Source organism: Gallinula chloropus, assembly GCF_964237585.1.
Source record: "Gallinula chloropus genome assembly, chromosome: Z".
Taxonomy (NCBI): Eukaryota; Metazoa; Chordata; class Aves; order Gruiformes; family Rallidae; genus Gallinula; species Gallinula chloropus.
The window spans coordinates 61,437,714-61,463,502 of NC_140089.1; the positions used below are offsets into that span (position 1 = coordinate 61,437,714).

The 25,789-nt window shown below is 42.8% G+C and overlaps 1 protein-coding gene across 1 annotated transcript in view; it reads left to right on the forward strand.

Moving 5' to 3' along the window:
- Positions 1–18,267: 18,267 nt before the first annotated feature.
- The window catches only part of TNPO1 (transportin 1), a 56,586-nt gene continuing 49,064 nt past the window's right edge, over positions 18,268–25,789 (forward strand). The window contains exons 1-2 of the mRNA XM_084278041.1: positions 18,268–18,375; positions 20,832–20,907. Of these exons, the coding sequence (XP_084134167.1) occupies positions 18,271–18,375; positions 20,832–20,907 (181 nt within the window). The 5' untranslated portion in view covers positions 18,268–18,270. The remainder of the gene's footprint in view (positions 18,376–20,831; positions 20,908–25,789) is intronic.

Sequence of the window (25,789 nt, forward strand, 5' to 3'; positions counted from 1 at the left end):
TTTAATACTGAAAATGTGGCCCCTGTATCTACTAAAAATTCTACAGATTTCTTTTCTTTCCCTAGCTGCAGTTTTACCAAGAGTTCTATGAGGGAAGATTCCCCTGGTCCCCATGAGTTGTCTTTTACAACACTTAATATCACTGGCTTGTCCAACCTCTGGCAGTCCCTTTTCCAATACCTCATTTGCTTGGTGTAAGCACCCTGATCTTTCAGGAGGGGGCGATTTCCCCTAGGTGGGGCACTTAAACTGGTTCTCATAGCTACCATCCCTCCATCAGTGATGTTTCCTGATGGGTCCTGGGAGGATCCCTGTCTCCCTGTGGTGCGCAAGGCAGCCGCTGTGGCACTGGTGATTGTTTTGCCCATTACTCTCTCTCTCTCTCTCTCTCTCTCTATGTCTATTCTGATACACTTGCCAAGCAGTCTACAGCAATTTCTCCTAAGTCTCTCATATCTGTCCCTTGCACTTTCTGTAACTTCTTCCTGATACTGTCTGCTGACTGTCCCAAACCCAGGAATCTCAACTGCCCCTTTCCCTCCTGAGAGATAGGGTTTAAAGGGGTATATTTCTGTATTACTTCTTTTAATCAGTTTAAAAAATCAGTAGGGGATTCTTTTCTATCTTGTTTAGTTTCATACAGTTTAGACCAATTCATTGATTTGGGGACAGTATGCAATCCAGTTCCTGTTCTGCACTAATGAATCCCAGGCTCCTGTCTGGTTAGGGTCCCAACCAGGACTAGGATTTGCAACATGGTTGTCCACTGTTGTTCCAGCACAGTTGTGGCCCAAAGCAGCCTGGCTCTGGAGGTTTTCACAACCATCTGCTTCTCTTGACTCACTAAACACCACATCCAACATAGCATCCACATCCTCCCAGTCAGAGTCCTGAGTTTTAATAATCAATTAAAATGCTTTAGCACCCCTTACAGCACCAGTATCTCTTTCTGTATCACCTTCTTCTGTTGGTGGAGGCAAACAATCCTCTAATCCCTCATTTGGTGAACTGATCTTTAGACATCTCTGTCCAGTGCTACAAGCTGAGCAACATCTTTTTAGCTTCTCATTTTGCTTATTTTTCTCTGTATCACGAGGAACATAGGGTCCTGAGGTGCTAAATTGATTCCACATTCTTTCTGCCATTCAGGGTGATTTCACAGAGTGAAAAATATACTGCATAAACCGCTTCATCCCATTTTTAGTCTTACTGCAGAAATAACATGAGTTGCAATAAGGTTTTGTACTTTAAAGTTCTGTGAAAAGGCCATTTTTCTCCATCATCTAGCTTATATAAATGCTACCACTGGTTACAATATTTAAGTAGGTTTTACAATTTACATTCCTTCCAGGTGGTTCCCTAATACCTTTCCAGTGGGCTAAAATGCATCTCAAAAGGCTCTTTTTCAAAACTCTGCCTTGTTGGTTCCCCATTCTAAAATTTATGTGACACAAGGACAGGGTTTAGAGCACAAACACTGTACACAACATTACTATTAGAGGTACAGTAACAATAACAATTATTAGCCCCATGTAACAAATGTCGATTTAGGATGATTGCGGATTTTCAGATGCAAGTGGAAGGCTACCAGGATGATTATTGGCCTTGAATATCTTCCATATGATGAAAGGCTGAGAGAGCTGGGTCTATTTAGCCTAGAGAAGAGAAAACAGAGGGCATCTCATCAACACTTACAAATACTTGAAGGGGGTGTCAGGAGGAAGGGGGCAGACTCTTCTCAGTGGTGCCCACTGACTGGACGACTGGCAGTGGGCAGAAGCTAGAATGCAGGAAGTTCCATCTCTACATGAAAAAAATCCTTGTCACTGTGAGGGTGGGCAGAGCACTGGCACAAGCTGCCCAGAGAGGTGGTGGAGTCTCCTTCTCTGAAGATTTAAAACGCACCTGGACACTGTCCTGTGCAACATCCTCTAGGTGATCCTGCTCTAGCAGGGAGTTGGACTAGATGATCCTGAGAGGTCCCTTCCAACCCCTGTGAATCCTGTTATCAGTGGTATATTCAGGAAGTTTTTAACAAGCTATCTCAAGGCCTATTTAATCTTGTCAGGCAAGAAGTTACATCTTATTATCAACTCTGCTCAGCAAATAACTAAGACTTCAAGTGAAGCAAAAATACAGGTAAAGCTTTTATGCATCACAGTCGGGTCTTGGTCAGGAATGGTCAGGGGTTTAACCCTTGTACTATTTGTAGAAGGCTTTCTATAGTCTTCCTCTGCTTCTTCTCTAAAACTGGATATGACATTATAATTTCACACAGTTTTTTGTATCTGGAGGATACATTGTTCCCCCAGAAAAGAAATGCTTCCTTGAGCCATTGAGTACTTGTAATACAGAGTTTATGAAAATAATATGTCTTTCAGTTTAGCAAGGAAGCATGTTTTACATGCATTGTCCATTCTAGTGATTCTCTTAATTTCTCAGTGACTGCACAGAATCAAAATAGCAAACAAAAATTAAATAAAGAATGATTGATAGTATTCACAGCTTCCCTCACTTGCAGTGTACATTTCAAGGTATGCTTTTTTTTGTTTGCCACTTCCATTTGCAATCTTTTAAACTGTGGGTTGGAAAAGATAATACTGATAAGGGAGTTTTATAAGAAAGGTTGATCTTGCAGTCTCTTTTTTGTTTTTTAATTTTCGCACAATGCATTTGAAAGATTATAAGTTTCCTTTAGATTAAAAAAAATAATATATGAAGCTGCATGCTTTCATATTTTGGGGTTTTCAAATATAGGATTTTATATCTGTGCATGAGGTTGACAGACATTGAGATTGCTGCCCTTGCATTGTTTTCATTTAAGCTAGGTAACAGGGATGATGAACCACAGTAAGGCTTATTATAACTTCAGCTCCACTGGGGTGGGACTCTCTCCTTTTTTGGTTTGTTTTCTTTGTTCTTTTTTTCTTCCCTTTTTTTCTTTTTTTTTAAGATAGTGAAGGCTGCCTTTTAAGGATCTCCTTGTGAGTCTTGCTTTGGAAAGATTAATAAATTCAGAAGTAATGCAGATTTAGTTGGACATAACGATGATTTAAAACTTCTTTACAATACTTTCTTGAAGCTTTGGAGAAAGAGTATACCCTTGAAAACTATGCTAATTTTCTGAGGTCATACAAGTAGGGCTTATAGTATGATAGAAATTTTAAAAGTTGTTGTGTGAGTTATTGGTAATCTGAGTTGCTGTTTTCACAGAACATTTGGTTCTAATGTAAAATTCTACAACTATGGAGAATAAAAATAGAAAATAACGTATTTTTCATCCAGTTTTCTTGATGTTCTTGTTTTAGAAGTCAGAATTGAAAGATCTGGTGATAAAATATTAAATAAGGAGGTGAGGTATTAATTTCAAAAGTTATCCAGTATAAGAGAACTTAGTATCTGTGATATTACCTCTGTTACAAGGAATTCTATAAAAGGTGCTACAATATATGCTTTACTTCCACAGCATCTCTTAGAGCATGTTCTGTGGCGCTTACCGGAGATGCCTCAAGCTCAGAGGAGATTCAACAAAGTGATCATGTACAGTGTAATGTTTTCATTGCCATCTAATCCTTGGGTTCTTCGGAAACTGATGTCAATTTAAGATAATATTCATTACACTGTTATGGCAGCATTGTATAGATTAATTACTTCAGCCTTCAAATAGGAAGGCCTGAATGAAGGCAAGGAAATGTGTTTGGGTTTTTTGCCTGAGTGAAGTTTAGCTGTCCTGCTACACTTTTGGTAAGTGTGTATTATGCTAATATACATATTAGGCTAATTTAGTCATAAACACGTTTAGGACTGAACTCTGCTTTCCTCAATTAGACTTTTAATTTCACTTCTGAAATCCTGAAAAAAAATATTAAATTTTATATTGGTCTTACCCACGCTGAGCAACTTCAGCACTATTGGTATGCTGTGGTGGTGGGACCATGTGAGACATCACTTTAAAAATAGTAAATTGCCAAATACAGGGTTTTGTTACTGAAGACAATTTGAAAGAAATTTAAGGGGGGAAAAAAAAAAACAAACCTAGGAGAAAAAAAATTGGCTGCCACATCATGCCGAAAATATCCCAAATCTTTTTGCAGTTGAATCTAATGTTTTATTGTTAATATTTGAGCTACAGTAGTGTCCAGGAGCTCTATATATGAATTACAGCTCTAACATGTTAGGCAAGCGTAACGAAACAACGGTCTTTTCTGCACATGGCTTACAACTGAATTGCAAAACAAACGATAAATGCTCTACAGTAGGCAGATAAAAGGAGAATGAGAACTGTGAGAGAGACTTAAGACATCTATGAACACTGCACCAAAGGAGAATTTCCACATGTCGTGGTTTAACCCAAGCCAACAGATTAGGACCATGCAGCTTCACTTACTCCCTGACAGTGGGACAGGGGAGAGAATTGGAAGAATGAAAGTGAGAAGGTTCATGGGTTGTGATCAAGGCAGTTTAATAGGTAATGGAAACACTGCACACATAAGCAAAGCAAAGGATTCTTTCATTGCTTCCCCTGGGCAGACAGGTGTTCAGCCATGCCCAAGACAGCAGGGCCTTGTCATGTGTAATTGACTTCTTGGAGAGACCAATGCCATGACTTGGAACATCACCATTCCTTCTACCCACAGCTTTGTGTGCTGAGCATGACATCATATGGTATGGAATATCCCTTGGGTTAGTTGGGGTCAGCTGTCTTGGTTGTGTTCCATCCCAATTTCTTGTGCACTGCCAGCCTATTCTTTGGGAGAAGCAGAACAGGGCTTGGTTCTGTGTAAGCACTGCTCAGCAATAAAATCACCCTTATGTTATCAACACTGGTTTCAGCACAAATCCAAAACACAGCCACATACCAGGTACTGTGAAGAAAATTAACTGTGCCAGCCAAAACCAGCACACTACACAGAATGTGAGAAAGAAAGAAATTTAAGGGGCAGAAAGGAAGGATCTTGTAACGCCTTTTGCGTCATTGTTTTTTTAAGGGCAGCATACAAGGAAGCATTCTGCAGTGAAGACCATAAAATGACTAGCAAGAAAATAAGGCTGGATTCTGCATCAAAAGGCAGTATGAGGAACTGCCCACTGTAGGAGAAGATCAGATTTGAAAACACCTCAGGAACCTGAAGGTGCACAAGTGCATGGGACCTGATGAGTTGCATCTGCATGTCCTGAAGTAACTGGCAGATGAAGTGGCCAAGCCACTCTCCATCATATTTGAGAGGTCCTGGCAGTCTGGTGAAGTCCTTACTGACTGGAAAGGGGAAACATAACCCTCCTTTAAAAAGGGGAAAAAGGATGACCCCAGGAACTACAGACTAGTCAGTCTCACCTCTGTGCCTGGCAGGATCATGGAGCAGATCCATCTGGAGACTGCTTAGGCACATGGAGAATAAGCAGGTGATTGGTGACAGGCAACTTGGCTTCACTAAGGACAGATAATTATTTTTAATCTTTGGTTTCTAATATTTCTTCTTGTGGCATGAAATACTGTATTTCAACTAGAAAGAGGAAAATAATTGTGATGGAGTTTCTTCTGCAGCGCTTCAGTATTGCTTCAGAGCTGGTCTTAAGAGTTGTGAGAGTGCTTTTTCAAAAAAAAATGGGTAGAAACGAGATTATACAGTAAGAATTGATACCATTACACATTAATTACATTTTGTATTTGTGCCTTTTTTTTTAACCAGACAGTGTAAGTCCTGTCTACCTGGAATTACTCATTTACTCGTTAACAGTCATTGCTGGAAAAAGCCATGAAGATCTGTGTGGAAGAAGCATACAGGCTTTCTTCTGTGATGTCTGATGACTTTAGGCTGTAGCAACTTGAAGTCTGAGACCTCTTAAATCTCATCTTCAGATGTCATATGCAAGTGCATTTAGAATATCTCTGCATATGCTTAAACAGAAAAAGCTGAAGTGTTCTTCCATTGACATGTTCATTAGATATTCAGTGTGTGTCTCTTACTTGAAATAATCTTCACTGTTAAGACTTCTGTTTCCTTACAGATTTTCAACTGAGTTTTATCATTTTGGTCAGATGAATACTAGAAATTTTCTAAAAGATTTTTTAATACCATTTTAAATTCTAAAGATATTTCTCTGTATTTGTCTCACATAATTTCTGCTGAGTTAAAGTTGAAGCATTTGCATCATACTGGGTTTTATATTAAAAATTATAAATTCGACACATTATTATTTGCCATCTAAAAATATTGGTACTCAGAAGGGAGTAAAAACACTGGTTTTAATATGTCTGCTAATTCCACTGTGTCTGTGTATGTATATGTAGGAAACATTTGGAGGTGGCAGGGGGTGTCTGTACTTCTACCTTTACTTTTTTTGGGGGGGGTTACCCTCTTCATCTGAGATTTGAAAGCCAAGGGATGTCTGCAGTCATTCCTTAGTGATGTTAGTAAGATTAAGTAAGTTGTATTTCCTTATTTACCTTAAGAGTTTTGCTTTAATTAAGGGTCATCATTCCTTTTGTGTATGTCTATGATTGGAGCAGTTAATTCCTTTCACTGATGATCAGATACACAGCTGTTGTCTCGTTTGATCTTTTCCAGATCAGTAATTATTTTCTCACCTTTTTTGGGGAGGATGTTATTTCAGAATATTTATCTGGCATTAGAGATTAGAGGACGCAAAAAACATGTACTTGGGCTCACCGGATAAAACATTGAATTCCAGTTTCTGTCTGAAGTATTTTAAATCTTCTTCCATTTTTGTCCCTACCAATTCATACATAAGGACCAATAAATAGCCCTTATATAGGACAGATACCAACTCACTGGACTCATGCAGGGTTAATATGAACCCAAATACTGTCACTTCCTTGAGGCAAAAGCCTCTTAAAGGAACTTTATAAACCACTTACTGCAGTAAGGAAATTCATGAAATGTCCAGGGAAAAATATACTACCTTAATGTTACGGTGACCAGTGATGATGGTTTTGCCTACAGTATTGCTGTCAGTATTTTAAGTATCACCAAAGCACCAGTGTTGCCACCGAGGAGAGGTCTGAAGGTGGTAGCGTCACCGCGAGTTGCATAGCTTAATGCATGTTCCATCTGTTGCATATTTCAATGCACATTGAGTCTTCAGGGGTAAAAAAAAAAACAAAACAAAACCCCACAACAACAACAAAAAACAGGGAGGAAAGTAGGTGAGTGTGTACTTCTGAATTCCACACATCCTGGATGCAAGGTATTTTTGCCAAGAAGTTAAAATAAAACTTAGTCCTGACTAACCAGGATACCAATACAATTTTTGTCTTGACCCCTATACTGAATTCCTAGTAATGCATGATGAGTTTTCACCAGAGGACACTCCTCATTTTTCTTCAGACATCCTTTGGATGTATTTCTTTACAGTCAATGTTGGTGCATGTTGGGAAAAGACAGGGTCTAATTTAAATGGTGTGAAATAAATAATTTAAATTATTTAAATCAGAAGGCAAAAATGTTTAATTTTGTGTATTGGGGTTTATTTTTGGTTTACATTTTAGCCTTTATTTTCCTCAGTAGATCATTCTCATCCCATTTATGCATCAAAACATACTTACAAATAAATATAATGTGTGTCTTGTATTTGTTAGTTCTTTCTACTAGCAGAAAAGCCTCAGTACTTTCACATGTTCTGTTTTTTATTTAATGAGATTCCTAGTTTTTAAGTTTTCTAACTATATTTGCTACTTTTTTCAGATATGTGCATGTCTCAGTTCTGATCTATTGATGAGGAACAGGTTCAAAAGCTATGTATCATGTTGGTTTTATCTGTCATGTGGCTGCCTGAATCATCAGTTACAGAAACTCAAGTTCAGCCAAAGTCCTGCAGCAGACACCAGCTGCTTTGCATCCTACAGCTAAGAGAAAGAAAGAAACTTTACTGCACGCATTGAGTATGGTTCACACGTACCTGATACTAATCTTGCTTGAAAGATTTTTAAGCTGACAAAAAGCACACAGAATCACAGAATAGTTTGGGTTGGAAAGGACCTTAAAGGTATCTTGTTCCACACCCCTGCCATGGGCAAGCACACCCTCCATTAGACCAGGTTGCTCAAAACCCCATTCAACCTGGCCTTGAAAACTGCCAGGTAGGGGGCAGCCACGGCTTCTCTGGGCAACCTGGTCCAGTGCTTTACCATGCTCATGGTAAAAATTTTCTTCCTTGTAGGTCCTGCTCTGGTAGCAGAGCTACAAGAAGTAGAAAGGTTCAGGAGCATCAAGGAGGCAGAGAAAGAGAGACTGGTAGAGCTAAGCTCTGCCCTCCCTGAGGCAGGAACAGAGAGCAAGTAAAATCTGAGATGAAGGGGACCCTGTACCCTCCCTCTACCAGGTTGATAGACACAGCTTAAAAGCAAGGAGTGAATGGACACACTCAGGGTGGCAGGAGAACCTCCTCCTTGCCCACCTCATTTTCCCAGGTGCCTCTCTACAACAGGTAGGAGGCTCTGGCTGTGGAAGGTGAGTCAGAGAAGGACATGGATGACAGCTGAGCTACACCAGAGGTATTACCAAAGCCAGAAAGGCCTATCCCCTGTATCCTGACCACCTCCACAAAGAAGAAGAGGTGGGTTATAGTTGTAGGTGACTCCCTCCTGAGGAAAACTTTGGGTCCTGACATTCCAGGCAGACTCTCTTAGAGAAGTCTGCTGCTTCCCTGGGGCCCTATTAAAAGACATTACAAGGAAACTGCCCAGCCTGATACAGCCCTCAGACTGCTGCTCAGTACTGCTGGTCCACGTGGGTGGTGATGAAGCTGCAATGCCAAGTGCAGAAGCAATCAAAGGAGACTTCAGGTTCCTGGAATGGCTACTGAGGGAATCTGGAGCCCAGGTTATTTTTAGCTCTCTCCTTCCAGTTGTGGGCAGCGATGTTGGGAGGATCAGGTAGACACAGTCCATTAACACTTTGTCGTGATTTTACCCCGGCTGAGAGCCGAGATCCACGCAGCTTCCTGCTCTTTAAAGGAAAAGAGGAGGGAGAGAAGGGGGTGGGGGGGTGGAGGGGGGGAAGTGTGAGGCAAGGGAAGAGAAAAGGAAGGGGCAAATAATAACCCCAAAACCAACAAACCAAAAGCCCGTGGGTTGGGATAAGGATAGTTTACTAAAATAGCAGAAAGATAAAATATAACAATGCTAACAGGACTTTAGAGCAAAAAATATATGAAGCTGTTGATACACAATGCAGTTTCTCACCGAACCCACAACTCAGGCCATGCCACCCAGAGCCATCCTGGAACCCGACCGTCCCCCAAAAACCGTGGGTCCTGGAGCCACCCACTCCTCCTCCCACCAGCCCCCCTTTATACTGAGCATGACGTAATTGGCATGGAATACCCTCTTTGTCCAGTTTGGGTCACCTGTCCTGGCTTCATCCCCTCCTTTCTCATTAATAGAGAAATATGAAGAGCTGAGAAAGTCCTTGACTACTTGACCACCAACTAAAACCATCAGGGTGTTATCAGCACTACTCCCATTTTAACTCTCAAACACAGCATTCCATCCGCTGCTACAAATGAAGTTAACTCCATCCTGACCGAAACCAGGACACACTTGGCTCTGTGGCCGGTGTCAGCACCACAACTTTGGGTTTTTTGACAATGAGATGGCCAAGACAGCACCAAGCTTGATGAATTCAGACAGGATCACCTTTCTCAAAGGGGAAAAAGGGTCTTTGCCCAAGAGCTAGTGGTGATTACTGACAGAGCCTTAAACTGAGCTCAAAGAGGGAGGGGTATAATATCAGGCTCGCATGTGACATGCAGTGGGATGACATGCCAAGGTTGGAGGAACGGGGTGCCAGCAGGGGCCCTCAACCTGTTGCTCAGAGACATGCTGGACACACCACAGCACACTGGAAGTCTAGCGGAAATGAGCCAGGGACTCCTGAGGTATGGGAAGCAACAGGGAAACAATGGTAAAGTACATCGAAGCAATCCCAACCACTCCAGCCAGTCAGTCACCTTCATCGGAGCCCAACTGAAATGCATTTATGCAAACATACAGCATGGGGAACAAACATGAGGAGTTAAGAGACGTGCACTCGCCTGCAGGGTTATGATCTTATTGGCATGATGGAGATGAGGTGGAATGGTGTCTATGACTGGAGTGTTAGCTTGGAAGTGATAGGACAAAGGGTAATGGATTTAATCTGAAAGCAGGTAGATAAAGATTAGGAAAAAATGCCTTACTGTGAGGGTGGTGAGGCACTGGACCAGATTGCTCAGAGAAGCTGTGGCTGCTCCCTCCATGGCAGTGTTCAAAGTCAGGTTGGGTGAAGCTTTGGGCAACCTGGTCTCGTGGAGGGTGTACCTGCCCATGGCAGGGGGGTTGGAACTAGATGGTCTTTGAAGTCCCTTCCAACCCAAACCTGTCTGTGATTCTGTGGTATCTAATAAATCTAGGTTCTTCATTTAAAGCCATTGCCCCTTGTCCTGTGACTATACTGCCTGATAAACATTCCCTCTCCAGCTTTCCTGTAACCCCCTTCAGGTACTGGAAGGCTGCTAGAAGGTCTCCCCAGAGCCTTCTCTTCTCCACACTGTCAGCCAGTGCTTGTAGGAGAGGTTCTCTTTCCCTCCAGTCATCTTTGTGACCCTCCCCTGGAATCTCTCCAACAAGCCCATGTCTTTCTTACACTGGGGACCCCAGAGCTGGATGCAGTACTTGCAAAACTTCATCTGAGGCAAAAAATTAATTGAGCACTTCAGCCTTCTTCATATCCTGGCTAACCAGGTCTCCCATTTCCTTCAGAGGGGCTCCACATTTTCCCTTATCTCCTTTTATTACTAACATACTCCATAGAAGCTTTGGCCTTGATGTCCCTCGCCAGATTTTATTCTATGAGGGCTTTAGCTTTCCTAACCTGATCCCTGGCTGCTTAGATACAGTTTCTCTGTATTTCGTCCAGGCTACCTGCCCTTGCTCCCACTCTCTGTAGGCTTCCTTATTAGGTTTGAGTTTTTCCAGGAGCTTGTTCATCCATGCAGGCCTTTCAGTGTTATTGCCTGACTTGTCTTTGTTGGGATGCATCACTCCTGAGCTTGGAGAAGTTTATCCTTGAATACTAAGCAGCTTTCTTTGGCCCTTCTTCTCTCCAGGGATTTGACCCATCGCACTTTACCCAGCAGGTCCCTGAAGAGCCCAGAGTCTGCTCTCTGGAAGTCCAGAGTAGCAAGGTTGTTGTGTGCCCTCCTTGCTGCCCTGAGGATCTTGAATTCAACCATTTCATGGTCGCTGCAGCCAAGGCTGCCCATAAGCTTTACATCCTTTACCAACCCCTCCTTTTTGGTGAGAACAAAGTCCAACATGACACCTCTCCTCACTGGTTCCTCTGTCACTTGAAGGATGAAGTTACTATCAATACATTCCAGGAACCTGGATTGCTTATGCCCTGCTGTGTTGTTCCTCCAACAGCTACTGGAGTGGTTGAAGCTCCCCATGAGAACCAGGGCTTGTGAACATGAGGCTGCTCCTGATTATAGAGGGCCTGGTTGGGTGGTCTGTAGCAGGCTCCCACTACAGTGTCTCTTGTCCCTATGCTCCCTTTAATCCTGACCTGTAAACTCAGTGGGCACCTCATCTATCCCCAGATGGAACTCCATGCACTCTAACTGCTCATTGATATAGAGGGTGACACCCCCTTCTTGCTTCCCCTGCCTGCCATTCCTAATGAGCCTGTACTCTTCCATCCCAATACTCCAGTCAAAGGAGCCATCCCATCATGTCTCTGTGATGCCAATGAAATCACAGTCCTGCAGGTGTGTGCATATATGTCTGTCTCCTTTATTGCCCATGCTATATGCATTTGCATAGAGGCATTTCAGTTGGATCCCTGATGAAGCTGACTGACTGGCTGGAGTGTCTGGAAGTCCTTTGCACTGAACTTAAGGTGCTCTGCTGACCTGTGATCTCTTTGCCAGCTCTGAGCATCTATTGCTGACACTGACTTCAGACTGGTAGGAGTGGGATGGATTGAGGTTCCCCTCACCCAGCAACTGTAGTTTAAAGCCTAGTAGTAGTTTAAACTCTTCACTGAGTTGGCAAGCCTATGGCCAAAGATGGCCTTTAAGAGCTAATCTTTTGTTATCCATGTCTTCACAAGTCTCTCTTATGTTAGGCAATTAGAGAAGTTCATACACTTCATGTGGGAGAGCTAAGTAAGATACTTTAGAATTTGGAGAAAGAAGCTTGTGTCCTTGAAGGGGAACAAAAAAAAGGGGGGGGCGGAGCAAAGGAGGAAGAGGTTTATTATTTTAGACTTCAATGATAGATCTGCTATGTTCTGTGACAAATTCAGGAGGTGATGGTTTTCTCAACCAGCCCTCCATTCAGTTTCAGACTGATTTATGACTGCCAGCATCAAGAGCATGTACTGCATATTTAATACCAAGCATGTGTAATTATAGCAGGGCAAATCATTAGCAACACAGTATCCTTCCACTTGGTATCTCTAGCTGTGGAAATAAAGTAAATATGAAGAAATCATGCATCCAAATGTATCCTTGTTCAGAATGTTAGCTGATCAAAGGCATTTTAAATCCAAAGATCCTTGTGCTTTTGCACTATATCTACCACTTGTTCAGTCAGCTGGACTTCTAATGAATTGTAAGAACAGTGTTTCATCCTATCAAAGTAGAATTCAAAACCCTCTTGGTGTTTTCCAATCTGTGAAAGCTTAAGAGGTTTTTTCTCCCTGCAACTTACAATGTCTTGTATCCAATTCAACCCAAGAATAGCAGTAGGCTTGGTTTTCAGTTTTGACTTGTACATGAGCCAGCACTGTGTGTTGTTTGCAAGCCTAATCTGCATTGTCTTAATTGTTCTACAAAACATCAGAAGTTAGTGCATGCTGTGGCCTGTCATCCATTTTACCTGCAATGGTGTGGTGGTTTTGTACCCTTGTAGATATGGGAACTACATTACTCTACTCTCTCCTCTATATTCACTGGATGCATGACGAGCAGAAGTTTTCATTAAATTCAAAAAGAAACATTCTTCTGTCAGAAGAGTGGAATTACAGGCTGTCAGGTTATCATGTGTGCGATTTCATCTGGTCAGTGGCATTCCACCACGCAGGCTTTTACAGACGTTACCTTCAAAAACACATACTGATCTTCACTTCTGGGAAAAGAAACCATGAAATTGTGGACTGTGATGCCACAACAATCATAAGCCAGAACAGCTGTTGCTTTCTCATAACAACGGTGTGGCAGATTTCCCAAGCAGGTACATTATCACAACTGTAGATTCTCTCAGAATAAGTCAATCAGCAAGACGATATTCCATGGAGAGCAAATCACATTACAGATTTATTTGCTTCCACTATTGAAGTGTCCAGTGTTCCAGGAAATAATGAGTTTAGCTTCATTATGAGGTGTTGTATTGTGGGATCAATTGTATGCAGACACAGTTTTTAGCATATGCAACATAAGACAAAAACAATTATACATAGAACTGTCTCAAGAGGATAGGAAGTTAACATATTTCCTCTTAGGTTCTTTATTTTCTTACTTTACTCCTAGATCTACCAGCCACTGGGAATAAATAACAGTAGGAAATGGTCAATTTAACTGTACCCAAATCCAAAACTATATCTGAAAGCCCATGTGTTTTCTTATTTAAATGTCATGATCAAATTGCTCCTTACAGATAGAAGAAATTCTGTCCATAAACAGAAGCAAAGTCCTTTTTTAAGATAATCTTATCCCTACCAATGAAACACATCCTTAGTTTGGTACATTCCACAAAACTTTTTACTTTAGTCCAAGGCTTACCACTGTACATTGGATCATGTTGGATTTGTCTTACCTTCTGCTAGGTGAATTTCCGATTGGTACTATCATAGTCAGCATTTTGTTATCCTGTGACATGAGAGAACTCTAAAAAAAATGAGGTTAGTGTCCTTAGCTACCTGAAAGGGACTCCACTGCGACATATTGGAACTTTATAGCATTTACCACTAACAGAATTACACTTGCAACAGTGAAATTAGTTACTGTAGCATTAGTCAGAAAGTAGTAAGCCTAGTCTTCTCATGTTTTTCTGTGGTTCTCCACAAATTTAAAGTAATGTTGACTTCCCATCCTAAAAATATCTGTCTAAAGTTCCCTTGGAAGTCTGTCATCCTTCTGTCATCATAACCGATCAACTTGAAAAAGTAGAAAATTTCACAGACATTTCAGTCATGGACAGAAAATCCTTTCTGGCTTTCTTTCCATCTCTCCTCAGTAACCTCCCCAGGGCTTCACGGGTTCAAACTATCTTCTGAAGACTATTCAAATAAATCATTGTGTAATAAATATTAATTGTGTATCATACATCTGAATTCTGGTAGACTGCATTAAACATTTTAGAATGGATTCTTATTTGATATGCTGGATGTGAGGGCTAGCAGTATTGCTTTAAATGAAAGCTTAGGGCATGTCTCCAGGCAGAAGGGATTGCGAAATAACACAGCAGTAGCTGTTCCTCATGACCTCCTTTGCATAGGCACGTTTATTCTTTGTTATGAGAGCTTTTTTTCTGCTTAGCTTAATCTACATCACTCTTAGCCTGAAATAAGGAGGTTTACACAGAAAGCTATTATGGACTATCAGTTATTATTATCTCTGGATACAAACTTTCTATACACAGAGGTAGAGACAGGCACTATTAAGCAATCTGCACGTAAACTCAGGAAGCCTAGATTTCAGCAGTGGATTGGATGAATTATTCCCATTCTTAAATGAAAGGTTTGCAGGTAGCAGTGCCTGGATTTTGTGACAAGAAGGTAGCTCATTAGAATTGTCTTTAAAAAAAAAAATAAAAAAAAATCTACTATTACCAAAGTGGTAACACTGAAGACTGAGGGTTTGGTTTTTTCTGAATTATAAAGTGGATTAAACTGTATAAGAATGCTGAAATGATGACAAATTTGAGAAGTAGTTTTGATCAGAGAATTATTTGAAACTAGTTTCAAAGCCACTAGCAGCAAGGAGTGGTGCTTCCCCAAAGTACAGATAGGAGGCTATGGCATTTGAGGGATATGGCATCTTCCTAGCAGTGCAGATCTCCTTTCTGGCTGGTAGTCAGGACGGATTCACACCAGATTCTTTTAAGTGCCTTGAGACTTCTGGAGGGGTGAGGAGGGTATTCTGTTATGAATCCCCTATTTGATTCTGTCTACACTTGTAAGTATTAATTATTACAAAGGTCGCTGATTAGAAAACAGTTCTTTATCCAAGTTCCTGTTAATATCTGTTTACAACATAATGGAAAGTAACAGGAGAGATTAGAAGACCTAGCACCAAGCAGACTCTAATGTGATAGTAAGGACACTATCCAGAAAAAAAAAGATCTGGGTCATCACCCCAGGAAGAAGCAAGAATTGAAGCCTGCTGCCTAGTGCATTCACAGCTACTACTAAAGCTACTGGATTTTGAATGATTTAGCAGTGCTACTTATTGTAAGCCATTCCTTTTGTTTCCTTGTGTGACAAATGCTAGATACATGTTGTTTTAGCCTGATCTAATGGGACCTTCTGAGAGAGAAAGAGAAGAGAGTATTGGCAACAAAACCAAAGGTAAATTCACTGCTGGACTTTCAGCAGATAGTTGAGTAGAACACAGCAAGGTTTGTGGAGAGAGAAATGAATTAAAGATACAGATTAGCATTTGGTGGTTGGTTTGGGTTTTTTTTGTTGCGAGGTTGGTTTTTTTTTTTTCAATATTACACATTGTTGTGACATGAGGGATTCTGGCTAGTGCATGACATCTGTAGCTCGAATAACAGAGAAATCAAACATTACCCTCAGCATTTTTACAACTCCTGTCTCCAGTGAGCTTTTGTCCTCTTAATATACACAGGTGAAGTGCTTTAATTTATTTCTGATACATTTTACTGGTTGAGTGGAATGAACCAGGCCATCTTTGTTTTGAATGGTAACTTTAATGCCTCTGCCCCGTACTTCATTTATCATGGAATTCCTTTCTACACAAGGAGATTCTTGCACAAGGGAAAGACATAGTAGAAAACAAAGTGGGAAAAATCACATTAATGATTAGGAAAACTATGTTTTTGTTAGTTATGGATCTGTGGCCTGCTTTTCTTCTTGCTTTTTTCCTCCCTGTCAACCTTCTCTTTCCTCATTTCCCATATTTAATGTTATTTTTGACCAGTGTACAAGTAGTAACTTTTATACAAGCTGTAATCAATTTCAGCTAAACTTGACAGTGGGCCAAAAGTCTCAACAATAACCAAGTTACTGTGGCCTTCTTGGTAAGGCAGCAGTTAGGGGAATGAGTCCCATATTAACATTTCCTTGATTTGTTGGACCACAGCTTTCATCTGCTCCAGCTTTGCAAGCATCACTACAGAGAGCTCTCCTGCCCACATGGTGGGAGCCATGAACATCATCAGTTTCAAAGGACTGCGTCTACATCCTTTGTTTTGATGCTTTCCTGCACTAGAGGGAAACTAGTGGAGATTGACTCTGGTCACGAAATCTCATATAAACCTCGTGTCCATCCTTTCCTAGAAACTGATAGCATGCTTTTACTCACCTACCTTACTACCTCCATCTTGTCAACATTTCAGTACAGTAAATTCTTAAGAAGTTAACTGCTATGCAATCGCTTAAACAGAAAAGCATAAAAGGCGTGTTCCATTTCTTCCTTTTTTAAAAGCTTTTCTTGTTCTCCCCATTGGTTTTGTTCTTGTGTGCTGTGCTGCATGCATTTCTGTTCTTCAGCCATTTCCTGCAGCTTATTCCAGTGTGCATGCTTAACCAATCCATGAAATCCCCTCTTCCACTGTCCTCACTATCCTGATGTGTAGATAGAAGTACACTGCCTGTCTTCCTTGTTGCCTGTGATTGTTCTTTTTGCTGTTTTGCTGGAGACTCTGCAGTACTAATTTTGTCTCCATCTTCAAGAACAGTGGCTCACAGTAATAAAAATAAAGTTGCCTTAGGATACTTCTTAGCACCAGAGACTGGACAGCTGTGTGGGGAGGGGAGGTGTAGAAGTACACAGCTGACTACCTGGGATGCGCCATTAGGATCCTGTCACGGGTGTTGCCTGTTCTCAGTGCCTCTGCACAGTTGTCAAGGCTGTGGTGTGCAGCCCTCGTACGCAGCCCTGTACTGCAGCAGAAAGCGAAACTAGTTTTCATATAGTCAGGTGAGATGCTTACAAACCGAGTGACTAAAAGTAAGATTATAAAAAGCCAAGGGATCACTGGGGTCCATTTTTATATTTTAGGTCTGTTTGAAGCAGCGTGTGCTCTGATTTTGCCCATGAGCACAGCTGTGATATATGAAAAGGTGCATACATAAAACAGGCAACGCACACACATTATCTATACACAGAAGCATGTATGTATGTATCTGAATTGCCAATTTTCGCGTGAGCTCTCCCCTGATACATTCTGTGGCTAAGACACACGAGCTCATCACAGCACTTTCTCTGGGGTTCCTACGCCCTCCCTCGCATAGCTGGTCTCGTTCCCCCTCACACGTGGACTCGAGGATTCCCGAGGCGTGTTCCGCGCTCAGCCGAGTCACGTAGCAGTACAGCAAGCAGGCACCGCAGGCACCGCAGGCACCGCAGGCACCGCGCTCCCTGGTTCCCGGGCCCGCTTGCGCACCGCACCCCCGGTTCTCCTCCGTGGGCGGCAGCCGGGCTGCCCGCTCGCTGCCGGGAGCGCGGCCGCAGCTGTCGCAGGAGGCCGGATCGGGGCCGCGGCGCTGCTTTCGCTCCCTTCGCCTGTCGCAACTGCCGGAGGTTCTCGGTGGGTTCTCTGTTCTCGGGTGGGCGGGTGAAGCGGAGACGCCCCGTTTCCCTCCGGCCCGGATTGAGGGGCCCACATTCTGTCGCCTCCAGGCTCCTGACGGTGTGGGACGCACCGGGGAAAGGCTGACGGCGGCGCCGGCGGGCCCGAGGCGGCCCGGGGGGGCGGAGGCGTGTCCGGCGCTAGGACCCAGGAGGACACTAGGCGGCTCTTCGGGCCGGATTACAAATTTGCCGTGACTCAGTCGGCTCGGCGTGGAGGGAGCGGCGCGACCAGGTTGGTGTCGTTCGGCGATTTGGCGGCGGCGGGGTTGGGCGTTTCGCGGGGTCTGCGCTGGTGGGAGAGCTCTAGCGGGCTGGGCGCCGCGGTGGTCCCCTCCTTCCCCCACTTCGGCCTTCCTTCCTTTCTGCCCTCCCGCCTCCCCCCGGCCTGGGCCCTGCCGCGCCGCTAACCGCGGCCGCCCGTTGTCTGGTGTTTTCCAGCAAGCCAAGATGGAGTATGAGTGGAAGCCTGACGAGCAGGGGCTGCAGCAGATCCTGCAGCTGCTCAGGGAGTCCCAGTCGCCGGACACCACCACGCAGAGAGCCGTGCAACAAGTATCCTTGGGCGAGGCCTGTGCGCGCGGGCGGGACAGGAGGAGAGGGGCCTCTGCGTCCCGGGCGGGCGCTGAGGAGACCGCGGGCGGCGGGCAGGGGGGAGCGCGGCCTGCGCGACAGCAGATCGGCGCTGCGGCAGGCGGCGGCCGGGCCTGCCCTGCCCTGGGAGCCGCCACAGCGCGGTGGGCCGAGCCTCTACCGGAGCGGCTGGCCATGGCGCGGCGTTTGAACCGCCGAGGCGGCCTGTGGGCCTCCGGGCCGTCTTCCCCGGCGAAGGGCCCGAGGCACCTGTTACGGGCCCGAAGCCGAGGGCCGGCTTGGGTGTGCAGCTTGTTTGGGGTTTTTTTTTATTCCCTTTTTAAAGCCTAGGCTCTGGCGTGGCTCTGCGGGAATCTGCCGCCTTCCCGGGTTCCCCCCCATGCCGGGCCGCAGCCAGCGCCCAGTCCCTGGCCGCGGCAGGGTTGGGAGCGCGGCCCCCGCCCTGGCGGATCCCGGCGAGGGGGCCTGGGGTGTCCCGCGGCTCGGCGGGCAGAGCAGCGCGGGGTACTCGTTGTCCCTGCGGCAGCGCGGGGGCGAGCAGGGGCCTCCTGAGGTAATCCGGCGCTGGGATTCGAGGCAAAAGCCGTAGCTGGTGGGGGAAGTGCCGCTGGCCAAGCCGCTGCCTGCAGGCTTCGTTGGCCAGCCGCTTCAGGCACTGCGCATTTTACAACGTTGTGAGGCTGTTTCTTGCTGCCTAGAAGCCCAAGCCTGAAATACTGCTAGTTACCCCCCTTAAAATTCACTGCAAGGGGGAAAGGTACTGTTTATGGCTTCATGTGCCGCTTTGCAGTGCGTTTTGTGTTAGTATTGTGAACTGTTGGGTGTTTTACCCCCTTAAGCATCTCTTGATTGTATAAATGATGAAATAACCAGTTTTTAAGGAACAAAGATTGAGACAATACAATTTTTTAAGACCAACAGAAGCATAGATGCTGAAAAATAAAGCTTCTACCATCTCCTGTTTCTTATGCTAGCCGTGTAAATGCTTTAAAATATCTCAAAGTCCTGTAATTCTATAAAGGGTAGGAGTTTATCATCTTCATCCCTTTTTATTTAAGGCATTTGCTTAAAGGTCTTCACAGAAAGCAACAGAATTTATTTAGTGTAGGTAAGAACATACAATTCCACAGACATACATAGATATTTCTGTTATTTTAAACATGAAGCCAAATTTGCTCCATTTCTGGCTTTCGTAACAGATGCAGTCAGGCATAGGAAGGTTGCTGCGCTTATCTGAAAGGTGAAGGTAGTTTTCATTGCACTCATCGTCTTGTTTCAGCTGTGTTTCAGATTTTTAATATGCTGTTGCTTTCTTTGAAAAATCCTAAACAGAAGTATCTGACCAATTAAAGTGTTCTGACAGTGCCCCAGACTTAAGCTAGTGCTCTTTAATATTTAGAATACAACAGTGGTTATAGTAAGAGTATATAGTGTAGCTTTAATGTAAATTTATGTTTTTAAGCTCTGCATCAAACAGCTTTATCCAGCTTGTTCATTGAAAGTATCAGCATATGTGTGGGATGGGCAATATGGGTGATGCTGTTTGTCTTGCATAGAAATTGAACAAACAAAAGTGCAATTCACTGATGTTTAAAATTGTTTTTAAATGCTAGTGGTAACTCCTTCCTGTGCTGTTTCCAAGGAAGTCCTAATACATTGGCCTGCAAAGGTTAGAAAAGTGACCAATTTTTATTGTTGTGTTATACATCAGTTTTGGAAAATGGTCTATCACAGTTTGACAGGCTAAATTTTATTTATCTAAATTACAAAATAAATGTAATTTAAGATTGTTTCCAGGGAAAAAAAACTAAAACAAAGTTGTCATGGCTGTAGATGTAGAATGCTACTTAGAGCCATGTCTGAGCAGGATGCTGATAAATGGTTTTGAGTTTAAAGTACTCCAGTCCATGATTTTTTTGTATCATTGTGTTGATTCTGTCATGCTCTTTGGCACTGTTTTGGCACACTTGTGCTTAAATAAGTGGGAAGTATAGGTTAGTTAATATCTGTTCTGAACAGACTTTAAAATGTTAAGGCTTCAGATATCTTTTCAAATTAAGATACTGAACTGTGTCTCAGTGTATTCTTTATAATAAGTGTAAATACTGAAATCAAGAATGGTACAGAGGAGGCTTTTTTAGTGGCTTTGCAAATATTTTTGAGGCTCTGTTAATTTCTGTGTCTGCCCCTGGATAATCTTTTTTTTTTTTTAGATTTCCCCATAACTAAAACCTATTGCTTCAGTAAGGAAATGACACAAACTGCTTTTTACATTGTTCATACTCAGTATCGTAAGCTTATAGGTAGCTGTTTGAAGTAACATGGCAGTACATAATTGAGTTAATAATCCATGTATCCAGAAAACTATAAATGCTGTGTGCAAAGATTCAACTTTCCTTAATAGCTTCTCTCTTCAGAAACTAGAACAACTCAATCAGTATCCAGATTTCAACAACTACCTGATTTTTGTTCTCACAAAGTTGAAGACTGAAGGTAAGTTCTTGAGATACTGTTTAATTCTACTTTTCAATTTTATTTGTTTTTTCTTGAAAGAAATAGGAAGCTGATGCATATAGTTGGTTTGCTGGCTGTTTCTTCTCAATAGTCATGTACAACCTCTCAGAATTCTTTGTGGGGAAAAAAATCTGGTAATTTATTGGCACTTGTAGTTTCAGTGTTGGAATAGATTCCATGCTAAATGTCTTATGAAATCTTCCTAGAAATGTTGGAGCAGTGTAGTGCTATCAGACTGCAGTGAAATTGTGGAATAACTTTGATGAATCATGACAATACACATTACAAGACATGCTGCTGAATTCAGTTATGGTAATGATCTCACTAGTAATGAGGCTGTTAAATATTTCAAAGGTCACATACTAGAGTTGTCCAGGAATGATGTCTGTCCATCTTCACATTGAAGTCTTAATTCTGGTAAAATGCAGTCCAAAATCAACTGGCTACTTACTGTTTTCGTACTCTTAGGGAAGTTAGTACAAACTGACGTACTGTGTACCCTCTAACGAGTTAGTAAATTCAGGCAATTCCTTAGTAATTACCAGGATATGTGAAAGATTGCCTTTCAAATGCATTAGAGCTACTGATTCTTTGACAGTGAGATAAACCTATTTTGAGGTCTGTTCTAGCACATCTGACTTCATGTTTGTTTATAGTTACTGTATCTGAACGTGTAGATTTTTTTTCTGTTGTTTTTTTCCTTATTGTGCTGCTACTACTGCTTTTTCTGCCTTCTGGTGTTTCACCTTTTGGTTTCTGGGTGCCTGGGGTTTTTTCCATTTGAATTAAATTTTACTTAGTTACTTGTGACCATGATTCAAAGAATCAGCAAGAACACTTCTTAAGTTTTAACTAGGGTTTTGATTGTGCAGTCATCTGACTTAAGGAAGAGGCAAACAAAGAAGCAGAAAGTATGTTTTCAGGTTTGATGTATGTCCCAGTGCTTTTGTGTGTTCTATGTAGGAAGTACCCTGATCATCTGTAAGGTGGTGGGGGAATACCACACTTCTCAGATGTGGGAGAGAGGTCTTTCAAGACCTGAATTGGCCAGGACATTGAATTCTTAAGTGAGGTGCTGGTGTAGATATACCATGTGCTTTCTACCATTAATAGAAAAATGAAAAGCAGAGTAAGTCCAGAGGTGAGATCTAAAGTTGTGATGGGTTGACTGTGGCTGGAGGCCAGGTGCCTCCTCGCCCAACCAAGTTGGTCTATTGCTCCCCTTAGCTGGACAGGGGAGAGAAAATATAACAAAAGACTTGTGGGTTGTGGTAAGGACAGGGAGAGATCACTGAGCAATTAACCATCACAGGCAAAAGAGACTCAACTTGAGAAAATTAATTTATTACCAATCCAATTGAAGTAATGAGAAATCAAATGACATCTTAAAACACCTTCCACCACCTCTTCCTCTTCTCCAGGCTTAACTTCAGTCCTAGTTTTCTCTTAATTCCTCTTCCAAAAGCAGTGCAGGGGAATGGGGGCTGTAGTCAGTTCATCATGCATGTTCTGTGCTGCTCTTTCCCTCTCAGGGTGAGGACTCCCTTCACTCTTCCCCTGTTGTAGCATTTGGTCCCTCTCATGGGAGACAGTCTTCTGACATGAGTACTTTCCATGGGCTGCAGTCTTTCACAAGCTGCTCCAGCATGGAACTCTTCCCCAGGGTGTAATCCTTCAGGAACAGACTTCTTCAGTGTGGATCCCCTATGGGGTCACAAGTCCTGCCAGCAAACCTGCTTTAGCATGGGCTCCCCTTTCCATGGGTCCACAGGTTCTGCTCCAGTGTGGGCTTCCCACAAGGTTACAGCCTCCTTAAAGTGTATCCACCTGCTCCTCCATGGGCTGGTTGCAGAGGGGTACAGCCTGCTTCTCTGTGGTTGCAAGGGAATCTTTGCTTTGGTGTCTGGTGCACCACTTCCACCTCCTTCACTGATCTTAATGTCTTCAGAGTTGTTCCTCTCACATGTTCTCACTCCTTGCTATAGCTGCAGAAGCTGCTCTAGGGTTGGAGCTTGGCCTTCACCAGCAGTGGGTCCATCTTGGAGCTGGCTCTGTCAGACCTCAGGGAAGCTTCTAGCAGTTTTGCACAGAAGCCACCACTGTAGCCCCCTGATACCTAAACCTTGCCACACAAATCCAACACAGGAGTCAGTGCAAAGTATGTAGTGAGAATGGTGTTCCACTTTTTTCTGTCAAACTAACACTGCCTTACTGGATAATTGTTCTTCATCCTGTTCACCACTTGAATGAACTTGAGGTTCTAGATACTCATGTGTGTTTAGCAACATGTCATAATCTCTTCCCAACAGATCTCTTCATATTACCCAAGTTTTCTTTTAGTCTTCTTAATGTTTAGATAGATACATCGATCTGTTTGGAATTGGATGAAGAGCAGGAGGTGCCACCTATTGCAAAATGTGGTATAAAGCTGAGGGGGACACACCACACGAATGACATGGATCTGTCAGGTAGAGGCAGCAATCAACTTAAGAAGTAGCAAGTTCTAAGATGTGTTTGGGATCAGACTGCACTGATAGCTCACAGGTATATCAGGTGTTTACTGAGGTTGCTGGGAAGCAGCTGTTGGTTCTGATGCCTTGGAAAGCCGGAATCAAAACTCAGTAGCCTTGGTGACTATTAAGCAAGGATCCTTTATTGCAGCGCCAGGCACACAGGGGATCGATCGCTCCTCTGAATGTGTGCACCCATTAAAGCCAAATTTCTCCTCTTTATACAGATTAACTATACATGTTCATTATAATTTCTAAGAAAAGTCAGGGTTATGCAAATTATTTCCAGGAAATCGTTTACATTAACTCCTCCCAGATAGAGCATGCTCAGTGACACTTAGGGGGTCTTCCGGTGGTCTTCAGGCACCTTCCTCGCTCTCAGCACGTGCTTTTTACATTTCTTCTCCATGGTTATCTGAGCTCAAAAACACATTCCTTTTTGCTGAAAACAAGATTGGTCATTAGTCTCATTATTTATGACTCCCCTGTCTTCATTAGCTTCAAGGCTAAGTTTTGTAGCCACTTTCATACAGTTACAGCACAGCCATATTCTACTAACATCCAAATCAAATATATTCTTAAAATACACAATTTACATTAATTGTCTCAAGCTACATCTACATCAATCTATTCAGCATTATTATATTTCACTGAATCAGTTCGGAGATGCTATTGTCCTCCATCAGTGATGATATTACTCTAGACAAAAGATTTTTAAATAAACTGTTTCAAAACATTGCATTTATAGTTCAAGAAACCTGGAGAATATTGGAGGTGCCATGACCAAGTCCAGTATCAGTGCTTTTTGGACTCTTATGATCTCAAAGGTCTCTTCCAACCTAGTGATTCTGTGATTCTTTTCACTGTATTTGCCAAGTTCTAAATATCCTAATATGTTGCTTGGATAGGTCTAAGGAAGAACAACAGAACACTGTTGGTTGGATTTGCTTTGAATCCAGCCAATATCCCTCTCTTGTCCCTCATTAGTCCTGCCCAAGCAAGGTAAAGAGATCGTTAGAACAACTGGTCATTAGCTACAATACTCTTGCATCCTCTTTTTGACAGGTAGAGGGAATGTGATGGATGCATCAAGTAGATAATACTTTCTCAGTGGTACTGAAAGCAGTTTTTTTTCTTTTGCTTTCTGAAGAGCGTTCTGTTGGTGGTCTGTCTACAGCCTTGCCAAGTGCGTTAGCTAGGGAAAGGAATTGCTGTGCTCTACACTACAGATGAATGCATAGGTTTTCATACTGCTAAAAGTTCATGCTTCTGTTAGGAACATACTGTCCCAGCAGAAGAGGCAATGAAAGTAAGCTGCCCACATCATTGACAGCTTATCCAGTAAAACTAAGGTGTTTTGATAGTGTGTGAGAACAAGAGCTTGGTCTGATAGCAGATGACTTTTGATCCAGGTTTTGCTAGTGCTGAAACTACTGCTGAGGAAACTGTGCTTGAGGATATGTCCAGGTGACAAATCCTGAATGTGGGAAATGGATAATGGTTGCTTGCAATAGGTGTTAAAATACCCGTTTTTACTGCAGTGGAGGTTGTACCAGTTTGTCTTGCCTGAACTGTGTGCCCCTGCAAGCAAAAAACTGCTTGCAGAATTGGCTGTTTCACTGAGCCCTGTCTCCTAGCTTTTGGCTAGGATAGAGTTAATCTTCACAAGAAGGGGACAAAGCCATGTGAGCCAAAGTGATCAAAGGGATATTCAAGACAATATACTGTCCTGCTCCCTATATAAAGTGGGCTGGTAGGGAAGGAGGGGTTGCTGCTCAAGGAGGGACTGGGCATCAGGTGATAAGCAAGTTGCATTGTGTATTTGCTTTGTGTATTCTAAGTACTGTTGTTATTTACCTCTCCCTGTACTGTCCCAGTAAATTGTCCTTGCCTTCCTTTACCCATTCTCCTCCCCATCCCTCTGGGACAGGGTGAGCAAGTGGCCAGGTGGTGCTTAGCTGCTGGCTGGGGCTGAACAGCCTGCCTCTAAGATAACACCTTACACATAGAGAATTTGCTTTCGTTTAGCATCAAAGGTATTACTAAATTTTATCAGTTAAAATATATGGCCTGGCATATACATGCCCTAGCTCTAAGCACTTCCTTTCTTTTTCAGCTAAAGAGAACATTGTGACTCTGTGTGAACTGCAATGTTAGATATCACAGGATATAAAAAAAGTCAAGGGAACTGTTCAGTTTTGATGTCAGCCAGTAGGAAAACTGATGAAATAAATACAATCCCAAGTGATTAAAGATGGGGGTGTAGGTCTCTAGAATGTGGTTCCCAGGAGGCAAGGTGCTCAGAGGTCTTTTTTCAGTTGGGTGACATGGAATCCAGATTCAGTGCAAAA